A 19,844-nucleotide genomic window follows, 5' to 3' on the forward strand; every position below is an offset into this window, starting at 1 on the left:
TATTTCGTGTTGAGGGGCCACCCCGGAAATTTCATGTCAATCAACATGTTTGGGAAGGTCACACACGCCACTACAATAGCCTAGAGCAAGGGTTGGGAACCTTTTTGACATGAAGTGCCATGTTAAATCAGCATTAAGTTTAATTATGACACCACATCAAAATAAACAGATTTTGATTGTCCATATACATACATCTTCTTTTGAAATATTTTCTTTCACATCAAGATGTAATGATCATTGGACTCCGAGCAATAACCCACCTATGCATCTCCCAGACTCCCTCCCCAGTCAGAGTTTATTTTATTTAATTTTTTTATTTAAAATGTTCTACACAGAACCAGGAGATAACGTGATCCGAAGATCTACTGCTCCATTCACTTCCTGGTTAAAGTATTTGGGAAATATTCTGTATCTTGGCTCCTGTGTTTTACTATGTATTTTTGGCGAGACATGCTATTTTCAACGGCGCATAACAAGCGAACGGGAGGTCGCGATGCCTTTTTTTTTTTTTTTAAGGAAGCACAGTGAAACCCTCCGTGATTAGCAACCATCAGGGAATCGATCATACTGGAGATAAATATTCTGTGACTACGTGAAAAGGTAAGAAAATCGCTGGCAGTCTGAGCCTTATCTGTATCTATGTGTATATACTCTGGCAGTTAATTTAACTGACAACATTTTGTTTAAATAAATGAAGAACAAATCCTCTCTCTCAGACTTATGCCAGTGTGCCAGTGATTACTTCCCCCTGTGGCAATGTTGGCACCCGTGCCTAAGGTTGCCCACCCTTGGCCTAGAGAGACAAACAAGTCTTACCAGAGTGAAGTGCGGAGCCTTTTTTATTTCTAGGACCTCCATAACTCAGAGTGTACAAATGAAACCAAATGGACCTGTAAGGGTCCATTTGGTTCCATTTGGTATGTTATGTAAATTATACTCTCGGAGTAATCTAATGATCAATCAATCGATTGTGTTCCGGCTTGGATCAGTGCAGGTCCTATTCAAAGTTCCAATTGACCTATTCTGGGGCGAAAATTCCACTCAAGTAGCTGATCTACAAGTTCAGACAATGCGTGAGCTTGTATATCGGCAATCTCATGTTGAGGGGGAAAAGGAGGGAGCCTAGGGCAGGCCCCTGGGGGACTCCGGTCAACTAAGTATTAAGGGTTCAAGTTGTTAATTGAGACATCAGCGGATCAACAGTATGTATTTATCCCACAAATTTAATAATCCAATTATTATAATTGCTCTAAAACATATAATCATCTGATTATATCAGACCTGCAACCTTGGGAAAATGTTTTGAGCACCACAGTCACACGATTCCACGCCGCTTCACTTTGAACATTCTCCCTCTCTCCCCCATCCCCCTCTCTCACTCTCACACACACACACAAACACTTGGAGCATGTGAGCTTTACGGCTTGGTAATAAGGGTTTTCATTTGTTATGCAATTAATTAATTAAACGGTACAATTAAGTAATACCATGCTTCTGTGCTGATTTATTGCTGTGGCTTCGTTTTCCTCATTCAGCCACAGTGGCTTTGGTGGAGCTTCTATCAGTTATGTTTGGGGTCTGAGGTTATCAGCACATAGTAATAGCAGGCCGCAACATATTGCAACATGGTATTACTTTACATGATCACTTATTTTCATTGCGGGAGCCATGCCACTAGTCCAGCGGTTCATTATTCCAAAGTACTGTTGGTCTGACGGCGCACATTATAACACATTTAACCCATTCAATCCGGGATTGAATGGGTTAACTCTTTGCTTCTGGGGGGGGGGGGGGTACTAACAAAATGTGTCACCTTTCTGCATTATATTTGATAGATAGGAGAGCGCTATGAGACAGGAAACCAAGGGCAGAGAGAGAGGAGAGACATGCGGACAGGTCAGAGTCAGGAACACAGTGGCTGTGCATTATTATGATTCTCTTAATCTTTAGCCCCAATTGTGTGCTTATGCTAATTCACAATCCCCCCAAGTGTGTACAGTCCCTTTCACGGTTGGAAGATATTGACTATATTGTTGACTAAAGATTCGTCTAAATTTAACATTTTTATAATAAAACATAATTACGGTAACCATATAAACCTTGGCATAAGACCTTCTGCTTTATTGAAATTAGCTAAAAGAGGGCTTAAATGTTTAAGAAATGGCGTTTTACAAATCGAACCCAGAGCATAGCCAACTGTGTTCTTTGGAGGGTCGGTCCAAACCAACCGGAGGCACCGCGGGGGGAGCCAAACCCCACGTCTCCATGGTGGTGGTCAGGAACTTTAGCCCTGCGCCACCCGGTCGCCCCCACATCAACTTACTGGGTTTAGTTTAATGGTACTGATGACCGACGGTCTTTCTCTGTTGGTAAACACACAACGCACTGTAATGCACAACGTAACACATATCAACAAATACCACAGACATGTGGGGCTTCAAGACACACACACACACACACACACACACAAACCAAAATAGTAATAGTTTTGGAACAATGTATGACAAGAGTTATGTAACCACACAATGGAAACAAACTGCGGTTATCTATCTGCCACTGTGTGTGTGTGTGAGTGTGAGTGTGAGTGTGAGTGTGAGTGTGAGTGTGTGTGTGTGTGTGTGTGTGTGTGTGTGTGTGTGTGTCTCTCCATGCATGTAGATTTGCACATTTTTGTGTCTGCTGACAATGTGGAAGTTTGATGATATGCGCTGGTATTTGGCGTGCACGTGTGTATTTGCAGAGGAGTTTGGTATGTATGCGTGCACGCGCGTGCATGTGTCTGTGTGTACAGTGGCAAGCAACTAGAGTTCCTTTCATATTTGCGCTCCTCAGCGCGGCTGTCCCCGAAACACGAAACCTTCCAACACTAAATGTTGAGTCAGGGAGAACTTCATCATGTTTATTCTATAACAGAGAGTTCCAGTCCCCCATTCTGATTGGCTGAGACCTGTTGTAAAATACTCAATAAACACACACCTGGACCGCATGTATCAGTGTTGTACTGTGCCAACATTTTGTTTACAATATTCACTGTTAAGTTCCATGGACATGTTACCATTAGTGATTTGCGATGCGAGAGTGCCGTCTAGCCAACATCAACTCCTGAATCGCTGCCCTCTACACTCTCCTTTCTAGCATCAGGGTCTTGAGCTCTACAGTGTTGTTAGCTTTGCTGTCGCGCCGCAGTGCATCAAAGTGGTGTGACTCTTTCCTTTCCTGGCTGTGCCCTGGGTTGCCTCCAACAGTGTCAGTTTGTCTTTAACACCAGTTCCGGGTGCCTCATCCTTCTCTCTCTCTGACCTTTTCTGTGACCCGCGTTAGAGCCCCGTAGAGGTCCACGTCTCTGATGTGGTCCTCCCCATGTGATATCTCGTGCCATTCGTAGCATTCTTGTGTAGACTCCATCCAGGGCCCTTTCCTGCTGTGCTGTGAGCGTCCATGTCTCGGCCCCCATTACTGACTCCACTGTAGCTACGAGCAGCCGCCTCTTGAGGTCTTCTCCCATGTCAGATTTCCACACTCTCCTCTTTCCATTCCAGGACATTTCAGGCAAGTGCCCTCCGGACCTTAGTGATTATTATTTTTTGTCTAATGTACGTATGTGCAAGGTTTTACAAATGACTATAAACCAAGGCAGATAGATACTACGATTCACATGGGAACGGCGTGGCTCCAATGTTGATCTCTGACATCATGTGGCCAGCCTGTGACGTATGTATCACTCAAAAAATGTGGGCAATGTTTCACCGCAATCAGAGCACTATTCTTGCCGTGTGCACACTTGTAGTGGTGATAGGATTAGCAGTATCTTGTCCATACTCCCATGGGCCGCAACATAGACGCTCCTATCATGACCCCTATTGAGCACTATTGACATAACATAACATCCATTATAATATATATATATATATATATATATATATAAAATGAAAAAGAAAAATTGTGGCCTACTGGCAGTGTGCACAAGAAATCCAACGTTGGTCGGTCCAGTGGTTTACAAGATTAACGGACAAACGGTACAGTAGTAAAACAGGACATTAACCCATTAAGACCTGAGGCGATTCTTAAAAATAAATAAATAAAAAAACATTTTGAAAAAAATGTAAAAAATATTTTTTCAAGATTTTTCAAAAATAGCAGATATACAAGCTCGTATATGAGCTTGTATATCTGCTATTTTTGAATAGCCAAAGAAATCTAAAGTGACACAGATGCGTCCCAGGTATTAATGGGTTAAAAATCTGTACAATCCGAAGCCCTATCACAAGTGGTTTCTGTGGGCCCCGGGCTCCTTCTCTTGGTACAAGTCTCCCACGCATCTTTTGAAAAATGTTTTGCAAACATAATTGAGCCAACAACTTAGTGGTTATTAGGGGTAGTGATTAATGAACCGTTCATAACCGCACAGACAAACAAACAAACAACAAACATGTTAATAATTATCAGTGGTATTTGCTTATGTCTGCATAGTTCTACATCACACACATCTCACCACATTTCAACACTTGTTTCTCAACATACTTGTAGCCCTGCAATTACGTACAAAAGGCCAGGGCGACCTACAAGCTTAGTGGGTAGAGAGGCCGTCCGGTGATCAGAAGGTCACCGTTCAGCCCCTCTCCGCCATGATTACGTGTCGAAGTGTCCCTGACAAGGCAGGAATTGTAATGGAGGCCATGAAGGCCATGGCCGGCGTGGCCCCTCACTTTGTCCTTCTGCCCAGTAACCCATTCAATCTGGGAACGCATCTGTGTCATTTTAAGATTTATTTGGCTATTGAAAAATAGCAGACATAGAAGAGCTTGTAGATCTGCTATTTTTTTTTAAGATCTTGAAAAACGTGTGCAAATCTTTGAATATATATTTTTAAAGCAAACATTTGTAACTGAAATCTTTGCTTCTGGAGGTCCCTGGAACAACTCAATACTGTTTTTAGACACAAAGTGTCTTTTGCTTGAGATTCTGTGTTCTTAACTCCCCTCTCAATATCCGCATTTTTAAATGAATCATCAAGCATTTTGAGCCCCTCCCCCCATTAAGGCCCTGGATATTAACTAACCCTAACCCCAGTGTGATGCCTCTGACTCAGTACCAGTAGTGTATAAGTGTCTCAAAACTAAAAAGTCTACTGCCTGAATAATATGATAATAAAACGAGAAAAGCACACGCACGCACACACACTCCTCTGCGGAAGTTCTCTGTAAGCAGATGGAACAGAAACTGGAGTTGATTGCCGAGAACTTCCGCAGATGTAGATGCAGTGTGTGTGTGTGTGTGTGTGTGTGTGTGTGTGTGTGTGTGTGTGTGTGTGTGTGTGTGTGTGTGTGTGTGTGTGTGTGTGTGTGTGTGTGTTTGTGTGTGTGTTCGTGTGTGTGTTCGTGTGTGTGTGTGTGTGTGTGTGTGTGTGTGTGTGTGTGTGTGTGTGTGTGTGTTCGTGTGTGTGTGTGTGGGATCCGGTTGACTGAGAAATTAAATAAAACAATGAAGCCAGTTTTAAAGCAGGCTGATGAACAAACAGGAAAATAAGCACACACAGGCACATACACACATACACACACACACACGCACACAAACAAACTGTGTGTGTGATTTGTATTAGTAGTGTCAGGCAGTGATTTGGTCTGTGGTTTAGAACTATGCTGTATTATCATGTGTCCATTCATACACACACTGAGGGGCTGGGAACGTGTGTGTGTGTGTGTGTGTGTGTGTGTGTGTTAGTGTGTGTTAGTGTGTGTGTGTGTGTGTGTGTGTGTGTGTGTGTGTGTGTGTGTGTGTGTGTTATAGGGGAGGGGGGTATTTGGTTATTTCTATGTGAGTTTGTGTGGTGTGTGTGTGTGTGTGTGTGTGTGTGTGTGTGTGTGTGTGTGTGTGTGTGTGTGTTAGGCGAGGGGGGTATTTGGTTATTTCTGTCTGCTGTGTGTGTGTGTGTGTGTGTGTGTGTGTGTGTGTGTGTGTGTGTGTGTGTGTGTGTGTGTGTGTGTGTGTGTGTGTGTGTGTGTGTGTGTGTGTGTGTGTGTGTGTGTGTGTGTACTCGGAGGGGGCTGGGAACCAGGGAGGTATCATTGATCCATGACCAGTAGAAGAAAGAGGAGGAGAGGAGAAGGGGAGAGGAGGAGAGGAGAAGGGGATGAGAAGTCAAGGAATGATGGACATAAACAAAAGGATGTATGAAAATTAGCTTTCTTTAACCACAGGAACCCCAGACTTCCTATTCTGGGGTGAACATCGGGTGAGAATAGCCGATCTACAAGCTTGTACTGTAGATCTGTAGGCTATTTCCGTCTCTAAGAGACACCATGGTGTGGTAGGAGAATAAAAAGGAGCAGACCGAGAACAGAGCCCTGGGGGACCCCGGCCAACTAAGTATATAGGGTTTAAGTGGTTAAGTGGTTAAACCGAGAAGAAGCGTTATAAAGATGCCCATGTTCCGTGGTTGAAAGGAAGTACAGGAAGTGGGAGGGGCCAAATGAAAACCACAGAGGAGTGATTTGACTTTATATGAACTTCAACGGGAGATTTTGGGAGAGTGATGCCTGGCTGTTTGATTCCCATGGTAACGCACACCGCGCTATCTGGTTACCATGGCTGCATGGCTTCCTGTCCACTTGAGATGGACAAATCCATGTACACACACACACACACACACACACACACACACACACACAGGATGCAGACTGGAATTAAAAGTCAGTCTCAGATTGGGGTCATGGCTATCGATACCTTGACCGCTGACCTTTGCATCTGCTCTGATCCGGGGAGAGTGTGCGTGCGTGCGTGCGTGCGTGCGTGCGTGCGTGCGTGCGTGCGTGCGTGCGTGCGTGCGTGCGTGCGTGCGTGCGTGCGTGCGTGCGTGCGTGCGTGCGTGCGTGCGTGCGTGTACCTCAGATGCAGGTCTTCAGAGTACTTGAGGCAGGCGTAGATGAACTCTTTGAGCTGACAGTAAACTTTAGGAACAAACTCGGAGAATGGAAGCTTCTTGGGGAACGGCAGCTATATGTGACAGGACAAGAAAGGGACACGCAGCAAAAACTTCTATTAGCAAGACACAAGGGACAGTACAGCCATGTATTATATTGTTGCTGTCGGGCAGAAAAAAACATCTTATCTCCATATTTCAACTTCTTCGTGTTTTTCCAGTGTCAAAATGCAGTGGTGTAAAGTAACTACAGTAAGTACATTTACTCAAGTACTGTATGTAAGTACAATTTTGAGGTACTTTGACTTTACTGGAGTACTTCCCCATCAGTACTTTTACTTCTACTCCACTACATCTCAGAGGCAAATATTATACTTTTACTCCACAACAATTATTTGAAAACTTTAGTTACTAGTTACTTTGTAGATTTGGATTATTATTACAAAACATACATTACCTACTTCAGCCCTATACACATTTTGGCCATTTGAAAATAGCCGATCTACAAGCTCACAATGCGTCACGATGCGACGCATTGTGAGCTTGTAGATCTGCTATTTTCTTAAGATTGTTATACATTTGAAAACGTGTGAAATGGGACATTCTGCATAATGAGTACTTTTACTTTTGTAATTTAAGTACATTTTGATACCAATACTATTGTACTTTTACACAAGCAAATTTTGAATTCCGGACTCAAACTTGTAACTGAGTATTTCTACATTGCAGTATTGATACTTTTACTTAGGTAAAACATTTGAGTACTTTGTCCACCACTGTCAGAATGTCAGGCTTGTTGTGTAATATTATAAAAAAAATAGCAAATCTATCTACAAGCTGCTATTTTTTTTACATTTTGAAAAATATCACACATATCACATCTAGTTTTCCCGCGGGCCAAATACATATCATTTTGGGGGTCCCTGACGTGAAAAAGAAGCACTGGTCTACCTTGTCCAGGTCGGGGTCGTGCAAGGGAAACTGGGACGTGTAGTGTTTGTACTCCTCCTCCGTTGCCACGGGGATGGGACTGTAGTTGTCCTGGTCCAGGATCTGCCTGGAGACGGAGACGAGACAGTCAGTCGTACAGATACGGATTAAACAAGTGAAATATGAAGTGATGACACGAAGAAAATGAGCAGACACAAATTTGTACTGGAACACTATGAAAATGAAGCTGATAAATGGGTACTCTCTCCTGATTGGCTAAAGATTGGCAGCCCACCTGAACATGTATTTTCTGTTTATTAACCCAATAAGACCTAAGGCCAGTTTTTTGGCCGTGGACCCCCCATATCAAAACATGTTGTTCCAGAGACCCCCAGAAGCAAATATTGGAGTTAAAAATGTTACACAATTCTATACAATATGCAGTGGGGGGTCCCTGATTCATCTCTCTCTCAGCTAAGGGGTCCTTGGGTAGAAAAACATTGAAGACCTCTGCTCTACTGGTTTTTATCTTCCTCAACATTCACTGGAGGTCAACAACAATGGCTCAAATACCAGTAGTGTTTTGTTTGCCTCTCTGTCTCTGTCTTACATGCACACACACACACACACACACACGTATGCGCGCACACACACACACATCCCATCGGGGGTCACGTTGTGGTTTTCTTAACCTCGTCCTGTTGGAACTCTGTTCTCAGCGTTCCGAAGTTCCGACGTTCCATTGAGAGGCCGTGAACCGGAGAGCATTCCCTCTCTCTCTCGCTCTCTCTCTCTTAATGTCTCTCTCTTGGTCTCTCCCTCCCTCTCTTTCTCGCTCTCCATATATCTCTCTCATCTCTCTCTCGCTCGCTCCCTCTCTCTGTTTCTCCGTCTCCAACAATACAACACAACATTCCTGTGGCTTCCCCCCGAATTCTGTGTGAGTGTGACTCTGTGCATGCATGCGTGCGTGCGTGCGTGCGTGCGTGCGTGCGTGTCGTCCATTCTTGAAGAGTCCCACTGGTGTCTTTGGACAGAAATACTGCTAAAACAATGCCTTCAACTGGCATGCACACTCACGCACACTCTCGCGCACACAGACACACACACACACACACACACACACACACACAGGGCAGTGCCCAGAGCGAGAGTGGGGAATGTTGCGGATGTTGTTTAAAACACTTCCTTTTCTCTGTCCGCTCGTAAAACACTTCAAACACCAGGACATTTCCCACAATGCAATTTGTGTGAGATGTTCCCACAAACCAACTGTGCCCTTCTGCCCTCCGAGAAGGCGGCCAAGGCCAGTCCAACACGCTCCCACGCACCTTCCCTTAGAACCCTGTACTAGAGACCCAGGGGTCTGTGCATGGCGTATTTATTTTGCCCCTCTACACCAAATCGCCCATTATGCCATGCCCAGGCTAGGGTTCATGTGGTTAACGCACACTCAACAATATATGTACCACTGCAGGTACGAGTGTGCATATGTTCGAGTGTTCATGTTAAGGTGTGTGCGCGCGCATGTGTGTGTGTGTGTGTGTGTGTGTATGCATCTGAAAGTGTGTGCATTTGTATGCATGCACGTGTGTTAATGTTAAAGTGTGTGCATGCGTGCCGTGCATGTTAAGGGGTGTGTGTGTGTGTGTGTGTGTGTGTGTGTGTCTCTCTCTACCTGAACGTGACGTTCCATCTCTTCAGTAGAATCTCTCCATATTGTTCCCGCATCTCCAACAGCATGTCAAACAACTGAGACACTGGAAAACCATAACCCTAGACAGAGAGACAGAGACAGAGAGGGGAAGAGAGGGGAAAAGAGACAAATTAAAATCATACTTTGTAAACAAGGGTGCCAGGGTGTCTAGTTCGGAGTAACCACCCCCCAAGGGTCCCGGGTAAAATGTCCAGCACAGCTGGTCTAAGTGCCTCTGAGCAACACATGAAGCCAATCTCAATCAGTGTATATACGTCTAAAATGCTTTATCAAAGAGAAGAGGAGCGAAGAGGAGAGGAAGAGAAGAGGAAGAGAAGAGGCAGAATTCAGCCATTCCGTGACACCTCATCATTTAATTTTATGCCTTTTGGCCATCCTGTCTTTCATTCATCCAGCCTTCTCTCCACTTCTCCTCTCACTCATCTCTGTCCGTTCCCCGCATCCGTTCCTCTCCCGCTCCCCTCAGCATCTCGTCCAGAAGGTTGTCAGATAAAAACCTCCAGATTCTCCGACACGTCTGATGTTTGGTTGAGATTTATTGGAGAGACATTTTCATTTCCACTCTTGGTTGCACATTTGTTTTTATAGATACCGACGGTATATGTTTTGTAAAACTACAGACCGGAGAATAAAAACATAATATATACTGTATAGAGAGAGAGAGAGAGAGAAAGAGAAAGAGAGAGAGAGAGAGAGAGAGATATCCGCTAACACTCCTGCCAGCTGGTCTGCACATGCTTTGAAGAGGGGTCATAGGTCATATGATGTTGTCAGGGACCGCAAGCCTTCTGGCAGTGATTCTTAACCCATTCACTCCGGGAACGCATCTGTGTCACTTTAGATTTCTTTGGATATTCAAAAATAGCAGATCTACAAGCTCATAGTGCGGCACTCTATGAGCTTGTAAATCTGCTATTTTTGAAAAAGAAATCGTGAAAATGTGTGCAAATCTTTGAATACATATATACATGTTTAACTCAAATCTCTGCTTTTGCGGGTCCCTGTAACAAAATATTTTGAAATGGGGGGTGTCCGTAGACAAATACATATCATTTAGGGTGGTCCTTGACATGAAAAACGTTTGAGCACCACTGATATTATAGCAACAGTCTTTAAAAAATAAAAACTCAGAAGCAAAGATTTGAGTTAAAAAATATTCGCTTTAAAAACATACATATTCAAAGATTTGCACACATCTTTACGATTTTTAAACAAAAAAATAGCAGATCTACAAGCTCGTAGCGCTGCACAGTGCACAGAGTGCCGCGCTATGAGCTTGTAGATCTGCTATTTTTTAATAGCCCAAAGTACAAAATAATGGTTATCTTGGTTACCTTGTATATATCTGCCATTTTTGAATAGCCAAAGAAATCTAAAATGACAGAGATGCGTTCCCAGATTGAATGGGTGTAGCGGTCAGACGGGTGAGCCGGCCCAAAAAAAAAAGGTTGGCGACCGCCAGCCTTACGGGTTGTGGGCCCGCTTGAAGGGTCCGAGGCACGTCGGCCTCCCAGATAATTAGTGGCCTCGAAGACATTCTGGTTTTGTGTTGTTTTGTTATTTTATACCATGTTTTAGTTTGCTGTAATATTCTTTGACAAAATACATTACTACTACTGATTGGAAACTGAAGGTCCATGAGAACAAAATAAAAGTTGTATTTATTTTCTTCGGTTATCTTCCTTTTCTGACGTCTGCCACAAGTCTCTCCATCCAGAAGATTGCAGTGAAGTTCCAGAGGGTTGTGAGATCACCATCTCTGACGTTTATCTTTCCCAGAACTAAAAGAAAGGAGCTTTATTTTTGCAGACTGGCTGAACTCCACTTTGAAAATGAGACGACAAGCTATCTCTCCATCCCTTCTTCCCCACTTCCTTTCCTCTGTTCATATCTCTCTCTCTCTCTCTCTCTGACCTGGTATTTCCAACAAGGTTGATGTTGTTTTTTGGAGTGTTACAGACGAACTCGCTGTCGGGCGGGAACCTTTTAACGTCCAATGCTGTTACTTTTCAACAAACAGAAAATATAACCGGTTGTTCCAATGGATCCAGTGTAGTTATTTAGTCACACGCTCTATATGCTTTTCACTGAACTAAAAGACACATGTATTGTATTTAGACTAATGTTCGAAAATAGTGAAATGTACACAACTGTTGTGCGGCACTGTCCAACAAAGTACCGTAAATTTCGGACTATAAGCCGCGACTTTTTTTCCCATTTTTCGACCCTGCGGCTTATATAACGGTGCGGCTTATCTATGGATTTTTACAGCTAACGGCCACTAGGGGACCTCCTAAATCTATGGATTTTACACCCGCGGCTTATAGTCCAGTGCGGCTTATATATGTTCCAAACATTCAATTTAGCTGCTGCGGCTTATAGTCAGGTGCGGCTTATAGTGCGAAAATTACGGTATACAACTTTTTCCTTTTCTCTTTCACATGATTCTTTACTGCTCTCCCTTTTTCTTCTTCTCCCTTTCTGAAAAAACAATAACATGATGGAGCTTGCACGAGCATGAATTTCACACACTTTCTTTACACTTTTAAACCTGTGATGGGACAATAAACAAGGTCTATGGTCAGCAGTGCCCTTGTGGAGGGCATCCATTTGAGGAAATGACCCCTGCGTGTGAACTGGGTTTATCGGTCTGTGAGGTCACACATCTGATGACACACACACACACACACACACACACACACACACACACACACACACACACACACACACACACGTGTACCTGTAGTGTGTCGGCGAAGAGAACGATGAGGTTCTTCAGGTCCAAGACCAGATCAGGATCATCACAGTAGGACTAGAGACAGACACAGTTTAGGCATTTAGCAGACACTCTTATCCAGAGACACTGACACGTACTAACCAGATCGGAATAGGCAGAGCAAGCGTGTGTGTGTGTGTGCTTACAGAGTGCGTCCTCAGTGCAGCGATGGTCTTGGACAAGGCCAGATCCCACAACTCATCTACGTAGGCAGAGTTCACCAGACCATGAGTGGTATGAAGAACATGGTCTTCTACCACAAAGAAACTACACAGACAGACAGACAGACAGACAGACATAGAGATTAAGTCAGTAAGTGACCAGAGAGGTTACAAGGGAGTACGGTCAAATAATTTTACATGTAACAGTTGAGGTTCATATTTATTCATCATTCAACTACACTGAAAAGAGACATTTGAGGTTACGCATTGTCACATTTCAGACTTGTGGACGTTAGGTAACTTTGTTATGCAAAAGTTACCATCGATTTTGTGTTCGGGTAGCTCAGTCGGTAGAGCTCTCGCCTTTGGACCACAAGGTCATGGGTTTGATCCCGGGCGTCGCCAACTCTGTATGTATGAGTAGCAGGGCTAGGTTGCGGCAAATCGTGCGGAAAGTACTGGGAGCTGATGGTAGGTGTTGCGCTCCCGCGTCGGCTGATACCGACAATAAGCCTATATAGGACCTACTTATATAACGTCTATAACAGTGGTTCTCAAAGTGGGGTCCAGGGACCCTCAGGCGTTCCTTGAGCAGGTTTCCAAATGGACCCAGGAACTGTATGTAACTCTGAGAGTGTACAAATGGAACCGAAATGGACCATTTTCCATGTGTACACTCTCAGAGTTATGGGGCTCCTTGAAATTGAAAAAGTATGAGAAGCACTGATCTACAGTATAAGGGTTATAAAGCCACCATGCACTTCCTACAGTGTCTGTCCTGTAGAGAGGCTAAGGCGAGGGATGGAGAGATGGAGAGAGGGATGGAGAGAAAGAGAGAGGGACGGGGAGGAATGGAGAGAGAGCGAGTCAAACAGCGATGGGAACGAGCATTAACCAATTATCATCCAGACAAAGAGACGCACCAGCACTGAACGACACTTTCCACTGGAGCAAGATGAGAACACCAGAGCCTGCTGTGTGTGTGTGTGTGTGTGTGTGTGTGTGTGTGTGTGTGTGTGTGTGTGTGTGTGTGTGTGTGTGTGTGTGTGTGTGTGTGTGTGTGTGTGTGTGTGTGTGTGTGTGTGTGCGTGCGTGTGTCTGCATAAGAGTATGGATGGCCTTGGTCCTGCAGGCAAATGTCTTTGTGACCGTACGTCTCGGTCTGTGTGCACGTGTGTGTGCACGTGTGTGTGTGTGCACGTGTGTGTGTGTGTGTGTGTGTGTGTGTGTGTGTGTGTGTGTGTGTGTGTGTGTGTGTGTGTGTGCGCGCGCGCGCGTGTCTGGCGGTTGCAGTGTTTGCAGAAGGGTCTGTCCCAGTTAAGCAGACAGGAGGAATAACAACAGTGCGCCAGCCGCGCGCCGCACACACACACACACAGATGGCCATAATGGTGGGATGGAGTGATAGATGAGAGGAAAGAGGGTGGAGGAGAGGAAGGAGGATAGAGGATGTGGGTCAGAGAGGAATGGATGGAAGGAATGGAAGAGACAGAGAGATAGAGAGAAAGAGAGAGAGAGAGAGAGAGAGAGAGATAGAGAGAGATGAGGAATAAGAAAGGAGGAGTGAAGGTGAAGAAGAAGGGATGGCAGGATGGAGAGAATGGAGGCGGTGATGTAAGAGGTGAAAGGGAAAGGGAGGACAGAGAGGAATGGAGGGATAATGAAAGGATGGCAGGACTACAGGGCGGTGTCCGCAGAGAGACGTATTTGGAGCTTTCAGCGCCTTTCTGCCATGCATCTCTATGGTAAAGATGGTCCTCTGCCCAGGGGCCCGCCTCATGTTGCAGCGCTCTTGCAGCTGGTGTTTTTTTTCCTTTTTTTGGGGGGGGGGGGGGGGTAACGCTCAGGGCCAGCGATTATGGGTGGGCCGCGAACACTTCCAAGATTTCCAAGGTGGGCCACGATCCAGAAAAGATTGTTCGATGGTAGAGATGGTCCTCCTCTTCCTAGTGACACCGCTTCGCGTTCCAACGCTCTCGTTGCTGGTGTCTTTTTTATTTAAATTGATTTTTATAACTAATATATTAACCCATTTCATCCGGGAACACATCTGTGTCATTTTAGATTTTAGTTATAACCATTGTTTTATACTTTGGCTATTCAAAAATAGCAGATATACAAGCTTGTAAATCTGCTATTTTTGAAAGATCTAATTAGCAACATAACCGTTTCAGAAAACTGGTCTCCTCAGGTCTTAATGGGTTAATTAGTTAGTTAACTGTTGCTGTCCTACTCCGGACATTGATATTTGTTTTATATCCAAAGTACTCCACCATGGGGGGATAAAAAGACCCAGTGATTCAAGTGAAATGATGATCTCTCTCTCTCTCTCTCTGAAGAATAATAAAAAATGGATGGATAAACTTACCCGACTATTTGATTGAAGTACCTCCTATATCCCTCTAGAGTTTCATGCTAAAATATGGAGATAAAGGTAAAGATAGACAGACAAACAAAGAGAGAGAGAGAGACAATGAAGGGAGGAAAAAAAAGAAGAGAGCACAAGTACAATAGACAAGGACTCTGGTATATTACTGGGGATACTGTATATTCCATAATGTAGTGTAATTAAAGTTATTAGTACAGTTACAAACTCAAGGGTGTGTGTGTGTGTGTGTGTGTGTGTGTGTGTGTGTGTGTGTGTGTGTGTGTGTGTGTGTGTGTGTGTGTTTCAGATAGGAGTGTGTTGGGACAGGGTACGTGTAGTTAGGAATGTGTAACAGACAGACACACACTCGTACGCACACGAAAATACACACTCTCAAACACAAATAGACACACTCATGCACACACAGACATTTTAAGACAAACAGATGAACAATACTGCACACACACACACACACACACACACACACACAGTGAGTGAGTGGGGGTCATACCATGTTAGAGTGAGGTTGCAGTACAAGGCGAGCCTGTTTCCTCCTCTGCTTTCTGTAGTAGCTTTCAAACTCATCACGTAAACCCTGCACACACAGTAACACAACACACACATGAGGCTGGATACACAGATATGGAGCAGTGGTTCTCAGAGTGGGGTCCGGGAACCCCCCCAAGGGTCCTTGAGGGGGTTCCAGCCAGGGCTCCCCAGTCAAAGGATTGATAGTCAGGAACCAAATGGACCCTTATGGGTCTGTAACTCCGATAGTGAACACATGGAACCGAATGGACCCGTTCCTTCCAATTGATTTTACAGTGTATATTGGGGTCCCAGAGATACAAATGCCATCAAATGGGGGTCCATGAAATTAAAATGGTTCGGAATCACTGCTATATCTTTAAAATGTGTCTCTTTTGGGGGTCCCTGGCATATCTTTTCAAAAGATGGGTCCGTGGGTTGATCAATGTGGGGGTCCGGACATGAAAAAGTTTTCAAACTACTGATTGCGAACGCAGCGGAAGGAGGCGCGCCTCCGCGCAAGTGGAGCTTACTATGAAACCGTGCTCGGCTTGTGAGTGTGTGTGTGTGCGTGTGTGTCTGTGTGCACTGCCTGCCTGCAGCTCCTCTGTGATAAGTAAATGTCCAATTTAGACGTACCATACATCAAATGAAAGGTCTTTGAAAACTGAACACACCTGTCAAGGTTGCGTTTAAGCCCGCCCCTTCCCCCGGAAGCCACGCCCCGGAGAAGGCTCCTAAAAACTCCCCATTGAAACCCCATGTTAAATGAAAAGTGCCCGAATCGCTCCGAAACTTTTTCTACCCCCCCTAAGTGGGGGTCTACGAACAAATACTTCGGGCTCGGATTTTGGCTCCGCCCCCCGGAAGTGGGTGAAACAGGCACTTCAAACACTTTGTTGAATTGTTCAAAAACATTCAAAGTTTTTTTTTAGTGCATTTGTATTTTTCTAAGATGCTCCTTTTAACGCAGATTTTTTTTGTATTTAAAAAAAAAAAAATTATTGGTTACTTTTTTTTAAATCTTCTTTTTTCATATTTATTTTATTTTTTTTGCGTTCGCTTCCCGCGTTCGCGCGTCTTACTTGTATAGAGACTGTCGGGCAGAAACCTTGTATCTTGTGTGTGTGTGAGAGATGCCAGGCTGAACAGAATAGTGATTGCGTTTAGTCATCAAAGACTGGAACCCTGTACTACGAACACACACACACACACACACACACACACACACACACACACACACACACACACACACACACACACACACACCCCTACCTTTATCATCTGAAAAACAGAAGACCCTTTCTCTCTCTCTCTCATATCTCCCCCTCTCCTCTGTACGTGTACTATATGCATGCTGGGAGAGGAGGCCTATCTAAGGCTCAGAGTCAGACCAGGACCCACAGTTCTCAGTGGACCCAAAGATAAGGCCCTGTGGTCTGGGGAGATAAATGGACAGGCCTGCCTGTGCCAGACCACCAGAGCACACCTAGATAGAGGGTGCGTGTGTGCGTGCGTGTTATCTACAGTATGTGTCTGTTGTTTTCAATCGCTGTGTGTCCTATCAAGTGTGTGTGTGTGTGTGTGTGTGTGTGTGTGTTGACCTCTACCTCTCTATCAGGTCTGATACAGGATTGATAGGAACTTCAAATGGACATTCCGTCGATCTAAGAAATTAATCACCGTCTTGGCTCGACTCTTTCACGTTTTTTTCCCCCAAATCCACCTTTGTAAGGTTCATTATATGTAACAGAGCACACTCAGAACACAGGCAGTTTGTCGTGTGACCTTATTCAGAAGGAGGTCACATTATTCAGCTCCAGCACCTCATCTAAGTTTTTACTTAAAGCTGCACTATGCAACTTTCCTCTTCTACCCCGGATTTGAACCCGGTTTCCAACGCAAGTGCTGACATCTTTACCATTGAGCTAATAGAGCCGGCCTGCTTGCTCAGGGGATAAATTGAATCTTGACCATCGGGTCAAAATGTGTGTCAGATCCTGTGTCTAGGTGAGACATGACCTTTGACACAATCTCAATAAGAGAGCATGAAGACAAAATACAACCACCCCAACTACCATACAGATTGTATAAGTTATACCGAGTTAACATACTCTACCATACAGATTGGAGATTTTATTCATTAAACACACTTTGTGCCGCTTTATTGGATGAGCTGTGGTTTATTTCACTGTTCTAAGGATAATTATATAAAAAACATTATTTAATGAAATTCAATAAAAACAAGAAAAACTAAAACAAATCAAAACAAATGAGCCAAACTGACCTCGCTGCAAAACAATGTCCATTCAAACAGCCAAGTCATAAACACAACTTCATTAGAAATCTTGGATCTCAGAGGACATGTTGTCGGCCTGTTATCTTTAACGGTCTTAGAGGGTTTTTACTGCTGTTATTTTTTTTTCAACTGCCTGATTCAAAGACAATATCTGTTGAAAACACTCAACTCAGACACGCCAACTGTAGATATTCAAAAACCTGACCCTGAGTCTCTGTGGACCCGGATGGATTTGGACACAAACAAGTTGTTTGAGGTTCACCACCTCTCTTACTTCCTGTTTGACCCTCAAGCTAAAACAATGTGTATTGTACCCTATTCTGGGCTCGTCATAATAGGTGAACATTTTGGCGAAAATAGGCTAACGTTCACTGAAAACAGCCGATGTACATATTTTAAGAGATTTGGTGTAGAGGGAAAGAAAAATAGGGGTCCAAGTATAGAATGCTGGGGTCAACAAATTATATATTGTAGGGCAGGGGTCTTCAATGTGTTTAATGCTAAGGAGTATGGACCCCTTAGCTGAGAGGGAGACGAAGCAGGGACTCCCATTACATATTGTACATTACAGTATTTATGTTGCATATTAAACGTGTTTTTACCATGCAACTTGATAAGAGGCTTGCACAGCTAGCTTAACGTATTTAGCTGCTTTTCTCATCAATGTCTGTTAACCTGAAAGAGAGGAAAGATGGGAGCACTCAAAAACTAACGGAGGAGAGGGTGTAAAATGTACGTACTTTAATCATATCTTCACATTTTAAAAAAAATGTTTCAACCGGAACTGGTCTTCATCGGGGCAAGTGGGGGACCAGTTCTGGTCGAAACATGTTGGCTTTTAAAATGTTGTAGACATGATTTAAGTATTTGGATTTCACGCCCTCTCCTCGGTTATGTTTTGATCGCTCGGATCTTCCCTCTTTTTCAAGTTTTGCTTTCAGTAGCATCACAATCATTTGAACCACTTTATCCATTTATACGTTTATACGTTGGCTATTCAAAAATAATAGATCTACAAGCTCACAGCGTGCCACTTTGCGCCGCGCAAGGGTTCATTTTACTCAGAGTAACCATGTAACCAAACGGACCCCCAAAAATGTGTGCCAATGTCTTGAAGAACTTGAAGTGACATTTTGAACTTATGCTGGTCTTGCTTCTTTAACTCCCAGTTTGACCCTTGGCTAAAACAATGAGTATTGAATATAGTCACACAGTGCAACCTCACACTGCCCTCTACAGCGGCCAACACAACGCTCACACACTGCCCCAAGAGAGACACACACTGAGCTAAATGAGAGCACAGCACTGTGTGTGTCTGTGTGTGTGTTTAACCTCCATAACCCCAGATAAACAGTGGCAGCAGTCCCGAGGAGACGTGCACAGAGGCATAGAGAGAGAGAGAGGGGGAGAGAGAGAGGGAAAGAGAGAGAGAGAGAGAGAGAGAGAGAGAGAGAGAGAGAGAGAGAGAGAGAGAGAGAGAGAGAGAGAGAGAGAGAGAGAGATTGGCTGAGAGAGAAATGGAGAGGTAAAGAGAGAGGGGCGGTGAGTGAGAGTAGAGGAGGGGTGAAATGAGGCAGGAGAGAGAGAGGGGCAAATGGAGGGAGGGAGAGAGAGAGAGGGGCGGAGGGAGGGAGGGAGGGAGAGGGAGAGCGAGAGAGACAGAGACAGAGACAGAGACAGAGAGAGAGAGAGAGAGAGAGAGAGAGAGAGAGAGAGAGAGAGAGAGAGAGACAGAGATTGGGAGATACTGGGAGTGGGAGAAATGGAGAGGTAAAGCAAGAGGGGTGGTGAGAGAGGGGGGGGAATTAAGCAGGAGAGAAAGAGAGGGGAAAATTGAGAAAGAGACAGAGAGACACAGACAGACAGAGAGAGAGAGAGAGAGAGAGAGAGAGAGAGAGAGAGAGAGAGAGAGAGAGAGAGAGAGAGAGAGAGAGAGAGAGAGAGAGAGAGAGAGAGAGAAGAGCGAGACTGTGATTGATAGCTGTCCTGTCCCTGGCTCAGGCTGCCATGCCAAACGAACCCTGCATCATCCATCAATCACCCTCTACCATGATGATGATGATGATGATGATCGTCTGAGTGTGCGCGCCTCTCGTTGGCTCCGGTCTAGAACCAGTTGGGCTCAGGGCTTGCATTGATCACAGAT

General features: G+C 44.4%; 1 protein-coding gene across 1 annotated transcript in view; it reads right to left on the bottom strand.

Annotated features, from left to right (window-relative positions):
• The window catches only part of exoc6b (exocyst complex component 6B), a 123,881-nt gene that overhangs the window by 59,057 nt on the left and 44,980 nt on the right, over window positions 1-19,844 (bottom strand). The window contains exons 9-15 of the mRNA XM_080450699.1: window positions 15,383-15,466; window positions 14,872-14,918; window positions 12,489-12,609; window positions 12,307-12,378; window positions 9,528-9,625; window positions 7,871-7,976; window positions 6,884-6,993 (exon numbers count right to left, since the gene is read on the bottom strand). Coding sequence (XP_080306825.1) covers window positions 6,884-6,993; window positions 7,871-7,976; window positions 9,528-9,625; window positions 12,307-12,378; window positions 12,489-12,609; window positions 14,872-14,918; window positions 15,383-15,466 — 638 coding nt within the window. The remainder of the gene's footprint in view (window positions 1-6,883; window positions 6,994-7,870; window positions 7,977-9,527; window positions 9,626-12,306; window positions 12,379-12,488; window positions 12,610-14,871; window positions 14,919-15,382; window positions 15,467-19,844) is intronic.

This window comes from Gymnoscopelus braueri (assembly GCF_963280865.1).
Source record: "Gymnoscopelus braueri genome assembly, chromosome: 15".
NCBI lineage: Eukaryota > Metazoa > Chordata > Actinopteri > Myctophiformes > Myctophidae > Gymnoscopelus > Gymnoscopelus braueri.